The 7,340-nt window shown below is 51.3% G+C and overlaps 1 protein-coding gene across 1 annotated transcript in view; it reads right to left on the minus strand.

The window, feature by feature from the left end:
• LOC112449926 (caskin-2) overlaps nucleotides 1-7,333 on the minus strand; it is a gene marked incomplete at its 3' end in the record, with an annotated part of 18,773 nt that extends 11,440 nt beyond the window's left edge. The window contains 2 exon segments of the mRNA XM_037978570.1: nucleotides 4,575-4,842; nucleotides 5,963-7,333. Coding sequence (XP_037834498.1) covers nucleotides 4,575-4,668 — 94 coding nt within the window.
• Between the last annotated feature and the right edge of the window lie 7 nt (nucleotides 7,334-7,340).

Below are 7,340 nucleotides of genomic sequence, written 5' to 3' on the forward strand. Positions count from 1 at the left end.
GCAGCAGAAGGAGGAGGAGGAGGAGGAGGAGGAGCAGCAGCAGGAGGAGGAGGAGGAGGAGCAGCAGCAGGAGGAGCAGCAGGAGCAGCAGGAGGAGGAGGAGGAGCAGCAGGAGGAGCAGGAGGAGCAGGAGGAGCAGGAGGAGCAGGAGGAGCAGGAGGCCTGCTTTGGGTTCAGAACCTCAGCAGTAAAAACTAAACTTAGCCTCCATGATTACAGGTTGTCTCTTTGTTTCCCAGCTGCTGCGGCCGTCGCTCGGCTTCAATCTGACTTTTCCCTCCAGAGTTCTGGCCGTCCTCCAAACGCACCGCAGCAGATTACAGTCTGAACAGAGACCGGAGCAGGACCTGAGAACGTCTTCAGGAGGAAACCAGTCTCAGGTCACGGACTCGATCTGTTCGGTGATAAATCATCTGTTCCAGAGACCACCGAGGGCCCGAAAGCAACCAGAACCAGCACAAAGTGCACGTGTCAGAGTGCACGTATCACAGTGCACGTGTCAGTGCACGTCTCAGAGTGCAAGTATCAGTACATGTGTCGGAGTGCACGTATCAATGTGCACGTGTCAGAGTGCACGTCCCACAGTGCACGTATCACAGTGCACGTATCACAGTGCACGTGTCAGTGCACATGTCAGAGTGCACGTATCAGTACATGTGTCAGAGTGCACGTATCACAGTGCACGTGTCAGTGCACGTCTCAGAGTGCAAGTATCAGTACATGTGTCGGAGTGCACGTATCAATGTGCACGTGTCAGAGTGCACGTCCCACAGTGCACGTATCACAGTGCACGTATCACAGTGCACGTGTCAGTGCACATGTCAGAGTGCACGTATCAGTACATGTGTCAGAGTGCACGTATCACAGTGCACGTGTCAGTGCACGTCTCAGAGTGCAAGTATCAGTACATGTGTCGGAGTGCACGTATCAATGTGCACGTGTCAGAGTGCACGTCCCACAGTGCACGTATCACAGTGCACGTATCACAGTGCACGTGTCAGTGCACATGTCAGAGTGCACGTATCAGTACATGTGTCAGAGTGCACGTATCACAGTGCACGTGTCAGTGCACGTCTCAGAGTGCAAGTATCAGTACATGTGTCGGAGTGCACGTATCAATGTGCACGTGTCAGAGTGCACGTCCCACAGTGCACGTATCACAGTGCACGTATCACAGTGCACGTGTCAGTGCACATGTCAGAGTGCACGTATCAGTACATGTGTCAGAGNCCCCCCCCCCCCCCCTCCACTTCCTGTCCCAACATGATTGTTCCACAGGGTGAGGGGGGGTGAGGAGGGGTGAGGAGGGGGGGGTATTGTTTGGTTCCTGACCCTCCCAGATGGAAACAAACCTCACGGAGCAACAAAGAAACAGAAAACTTGTGTTTCCTCTTTTTAACAAACAGAACTCTGTGTTCTGGGTCCAAACCTGCAGGTCCTGGTTCAGGTCTGGTCCAGTTTGATCAGGTCTGAAGGACAAGCTGTCCACCATGTTGGACCAGAAGCAGCCAAAGTTCTGATGTGTCCTGATCAGGTCTTGGTGTTTTAGGAGTTTCTGTTTGTTGGTGCAGCAGCGGAGCACCTCGGCAGGTTCTGGCCTGATCTGCAGACGGAAACAGAACCGCTCTGAAAGCAGAACCAACAAGACCCGACAGGTTCTGGATCCCAACTCAACCTGAACCTCTGACCTCAACGCTCCACAGGATCCATCAGTTTTATCATCAGATCGTTCAGGGAGAGTTCAGGGCCGGGGGAGGGGGGACATGTCCGCAGCAGAACGTTCTCCAGGTTCCTCTCAGGAAGGAGAAGCAGTTTTCCTCCTGTCTGCAGGAAGATTAACGACTCGACAGATTTCACAGCTCCGGGTTCTAAACCTGTGACCTCACGTTCTCCAAGCAGAACAGAACCATGTTCCTGCAACAGAACCATGTTCCTGCAGAGACGGGTTAGGATGCAGGTCTGAGTCCAGTCCGGGTCGGTAACAACCAAACCCTGATGCAGCTGCTGCTTTACCCGAAATGACCCGAGCCGGGTTCTGTCGGAGACGGGTTCTGTTGGAGACGGGTTCTGATGACATCGTGATGAAATGATCTCAGAACCAGGAAGCTGCTGATGAAAGTTCTGATCCGTGTTCTCAGGAGCCCAGCAGAACACAGATCGGATCAGAACGGTTCTAGTTTCTGACAGACCCAGTTCTCGGGCCGAGCCGCGGAGCGCTGTGTGACTGATGGACCGAGACGAGCTGACAGGACTGATGTGCGGGCCGCGCTGACAGAACCGGGCAGAACCGGGCCAGCAGCACAGTCGACCGTGAGGGTTCAACACGACGCAGCTGAATGTTCTGAAGTTCTCCGGATGACCCGGGTGGTTCTGTTCCTCTTCCTGTCTGAGGCTAAAACAAGAACAACATTTATTGTTCATGTTTCTCTGGAAGTGATGGACTTCTCCTCCTCCTCCTCCTCCTCCTCCTCCTCCTCCTCCTCCTCCTCCTCCTCCTCCTCCTCCTCCTCCTCCTCCTCCTCCTCCTCCTCCTCCTCCTCCTCCTCCCCCTCCTCATCTTTCTCCTCTTCCTCCCCCCCCTCGTCTTCCTCCTCCTCGTCTTTCTCCTCCTCCTCCCACAGCTGCAGGAGACTGAGCAGCCCATCAGCCAATCAGAGACTGAGAAGCCGTGACATCACAGCAGCAGCCAGGCGTCCCGTCCTGAGCTCTGAGCCACGTTCCAAGGATCCACATTTATTTATTTTCTTCCATCCCCCACAGAGTCTGCACCTCAACCAACATGTCCCTGAACGCACCATCTTTCCCCTCCTCCTCCTCTTCCTCACAGCTGATTTTTTCCACTTTAAGTGAAGTTTGAACGTGACGGAGGACAGAACTCTGAGACTTTCAGGTTCCCCTCGGCCGAGCGTGAGAAGAATTCACAGCGTTCTAATTTAGGTCAGCTCTGTGGCGGAGAGAAGCCTCAGCAGAACCGACCCGTTTGGCCGTCGTCAGTTCTTCCTCTGAAACCCCCGCGGCGCTCTGTGAGCCAGCCTTTGTCCGAGGAGGCGGTGATGTCATGCTGCAGGAATGTGGACCCTGAAGCTGCACCGCTCCTCCTCTGACTCCAGAAAACAGAACCTGCAGAACCTGCAGAACCTTCAGATTCTGACGCAGGTTCTGGTCCAGATTGCTCTCCTGTTTCCTGCTTTGGAACCTCAGATCCTGTCACAGAACCACAGAACTGAGAGCTGAACCAGAACCGGGCCTGAATGTGTTCAGGAGTGGCACCAGAACAGAACCGATGACCGGACCTGACTCGGTCTGTGGAGGTGATGAAGAGGAGGAGTTAAAAACAGGATCCGGATCCGGTGGTTCTGAACCAAAACATCAGGAACACATCAGGTTCTCCAGAAAACTCTGAAGGAAGGAATCATCTGCTTTTTATGCTTTTATTTTGGAGAGTTTTCCCCCCAGCATCCTGTTTATAAGATTTATAAATAAAGTTTTCAGAATCCAACAGATGGACGGAGAGATTCTTCAGGTAACAGAACCTGTGTTCAATCGGACCTCAGACAGGAGCAGAACCGGGTCCCACAGGACGTTCCTTACGGTTCTCTTTTCATTTCACAGCTCCATCAGAACACGGAGACGGGCCGAACCAGAACCGCTTCATCCCAGAGGAGGAAGTCAGGGTTCTCTGAGGGAACAGGGCAGAACCAGCAGCAGGTTCTCAGTCTTCTTCTGCTGAAGGTTCTACCGGTGGTTCTGGACCTAAAAGAATTCACGCAGGTCGACCACAACATCCTGGAGAGTTGGAACAGAATCAGCTCCACCTGCTCCCTACCCTCACTGCAGACGTCTGTGAAGACGTGGTTCTCGTCTCTCATCAGGTCTTTGTCTCCTTCTGGAACTGTCTCTCTAAAAACATCAAGACCAGCGTCTCCTCGATCGGCCCCGAGTCTCTGAGCCCCAACCAGACCTTCTGAGTGCTGACAGCTGGGGCCCCGGGGGGGCCCTGGAGGCTCCTGGAGGCTCCTGGGGCCCCTGGAGGCTCCTCAGGCCCCTGGAGGCCCCTGGAGGCCCCTGGGGCCCCTGGAGGCTCCTCAGGCCCCTGGAGGCCCCTGGAGGCCCCTGGAGGCCCCTCAGTCCCGACACAGAGCCTTAGTTCGTCCCCTCAGAGGTAAAACAGGTCGACTCCTTTAAACATTCAGCAGCAGAATTTCACACATCGTCTGAAAGGTTTCAACACTTTGACTCGAGTCTGTCTCATCAGGAGCGCACACACACACACACACACGCGCGCACACACACACACACACCCGCACACACACACACACGCACACACACACACCTGCACCCGCACACACACACATACACACACACACACACACACCCGCACACACTCAGGTCTGAGGTCGGAGCCCCACAGGAAGTCGGGGACAAACAGAACTTGAACACCGAGCCGTCGGCAGCTCCGTGATGCATTCAGGGACGTTTTCACTGACGGAAACATTAAAGCTGAAGTGAGCGGGACGGGTCAGAACCACGCCCCCATCAGAACCAGAACCTTTCTGAAGTGGACCAGGACTTACTGTTCCTGTTGGTCTTCAGCTTGGACAGCAGCTTCTGGGTGGACTGCAGGTCTCCGCTCTTCACCGCCTGCAGCAGCTCCTGTTCCTTCCCCATCCTCCTCCTCCTCCTCCTCCTCCTCCTCTTCCTCCCTGGATCTGACCGGCTTCACTGATAACCCTCTTCCTCCTCCTCCTCCTCCTCAGAGCTTCATCCTGAGCCACAGGATCCTGCCTCAGGTGAGATTCCTCCTCTTCCTCACCGAGGAGATGAAGAGGAGGTGCTGAAAGCCTGAGAGGGACAAACCAAAAACAGATCAGAGTTTTCAGTTTCAAACTAAAACTTAGATTTTATTCACTAAAACTTGAGTTTTATAAAAACTTTATTTAAATTCCAGTTTTCAGACAAACGGAACTAAAAGCTCAAGGCTTACTTTTTAGGCTGTGTTTCTGCCTGCTTTAACATTTCTTTTGATCTCACTTCTCTTCACTCTTCTTCTCCTGTTCCTACGTTAAAACGTCGGCCATTTTGTCAGCTTCTAACAGGATTCCCGCAGAGTTTCAGGCTGCAGCTGGACGGTTTGGACCCGTCTGAGCTCAGAACCGCTCCGCTCTCCTCTTTGGAGACACATCTGTTCACATCTGGCTTCCTCTGCCTGATAGAGCTTTAAGCAGCATTTGTGGACGGCACCGTGTGTATACTATGATCTGGAGCTGATGGACCTTTATTGTGAAAGTGTTCTCAGACACTTCCTGTCAGCAGGTGAACCTCTGCCCATCTTCACTCCTCTAACCCTAACCCAGCTCCTCCAGATGTTTCTGACTCCACAGCCTGATGTTACAGATGTTCCTCTGTTCCGCCGAGAGAAAAACAGATTTATAAATCATTGTCCTCACTTTCTCAGAATCAGGTTGTCAAAGATCCAAACAGAAACCATTTTAAAATCAGACAACATCCAGAATCTGTTTGTTTTAGTTTTAGTTTTGTCACGTGCTGTCCCGCGCGCGCACACCTGTGACAGGTGAGGTGAAAGCTTTAATTACACCAACAGACCCAGATCCACAGCTGATCTCCTCTCTGATGGTTCTGATCTCAGCTGCAGAACCTCCAACCAGGAGGAGGAGGAGGAGGGCAGAGCTTCATCTCTCTCATCCTCATCCTCACTTTCCAGGCTCGGTTCGTCCCGGTTACATAACCGAACTGCCGGTTCGGTTCGGCCCAGCAGCCCCTCCGCAGCTCCAAACGAACCGCAGACGGAAACTCCGGAGAGGCTGGAAAATCGCGACCGGAGTCCGGTACGTGAACTCACCACCGCCGACCTTCGGACCGAAGTTGGACCAGAACCGAGCGGGTCGGTTCCTCTGGAATCCCCCCGTCAGAAAGACCCAGTTGGTCTTTAAAAACCACTCACCGTTATCTCGGAGGAGCCGAAACTTCCAGCCCGTTAAATCTTCACGGGAAGCGGCGGAAACTCCCAGGAAAAGTAGCGTCTTTCCTCCCGGTGCGAGCGAGCCGGAAAAGTTCCGTTTCCATGAAACTCCGGGAGACAAACGTCACGGTTTCATCCCCGAACATGTTTACCGGAACATTTCCGGGTTAGAAATTTAACTTTAATGTCTTAAATGTGTCCGTGCTCCTCGGTTTCCCTCCTCTCCCTGAATGCCACATTCTCCCCGCTGGATTCTCCCGAATTTACGCAGGCTGTCAAGGTACCCTGAACGCAACATGCAGCTTCCGCAGGAGACTTTCAAAATAAAACCCGAAGTTTCTGCATTTAAAGGCGTTTAGTTTTCATTCAGTGAGAAAACTCAGGTACAGGTTGTGATTGAATCATTACATTTTATTCATCTAATTTTTTTTAACTTTTTAAATTCTATCTGGTTCAAATAGTTATTTATAAACAATCTTTTTATATTTATTTATTTATCAAATTCCTAACATGTTATGACACTGTAACATAAAACTAGTTAAGCTCTCTGTAAACAAAGGAAAAATATTTTCTTCATTAAATTCCGCAGTAATGTCAGAAATATATTTTTATAGACATGAAAGTCAGGCTTTTATTTTAAAGACTGGATCCACCTACTTCCTGTTTGTCGGCTTCTTCTGCAGAAGCTTCATGAACCTTCAGTGACCCACATTCTCACTGGGAGGTGATTTCCTTCAGTCTGTTTTAATGATTATAAAAAAAGTGAGGTCTCTGACTGTTGGACACATTCTGTCCCTGGAAGAGTGGACACTTCATGGCTTGGTGTCCTCATCCTGGGACAAAGAAGGAAGACGTGACAGAAAGGAAAGTTCCTCTCTGTTGGAGAAGAACCCAATGAATGTTTTAATTTCAGGAATAAAGTCTCTGAATGTGCAGAAACATCAGAGCGGCGGATTCAGGCTTTTATTCTGAAAGTTTACAGGAGGAAGTCATTTAATCAGACTAAATAAATACAGACAGCATGAATAAGATCAGCTTCCACAGGTTTGATTGGCTGGTTTGACTGTGGTGCGTTAGTTAGCTGGTTGGGTTGGTTAGTTAGTTGGATTATTTCAAACCTTCTGGTATTTGTCTTCAGTTGAAACGTTAAGAAGGAAAAGAATCTGCCTCTTCGTCTCAGTGTTCTCCGGCCTGACCCTCCTCTTCGTCCAACATCGCCAACATCTGAGAGATCAGGTTCTGCACAAACTCATAGTTTTCCCATGATTGAATTTCTTACATACTCATTCAGATAGACCCCTGCTGCCCCCTGCTGCTCCCTGCTGCTCCCTGCTGACCCCTGCTGCTCCCTGCTGCTCCC

The sequence above is a fragment of the Kryptolebias marmoratus genome, linkage group LG12 (genome assembly GCF_001649575.2).
Source record: "Kryptolebias marmoratus isolate JLee-2015 linkage group LG12, ASM164957v2, whole genome shotgun sequence".
Taxonomy (NCBI): Eukaryota; Metazoa; Chordata; class Actinopteri; order Cyprinodontiformes; family Rivulidae; genus Kryptolebias; species Kryptolebias marmoratus.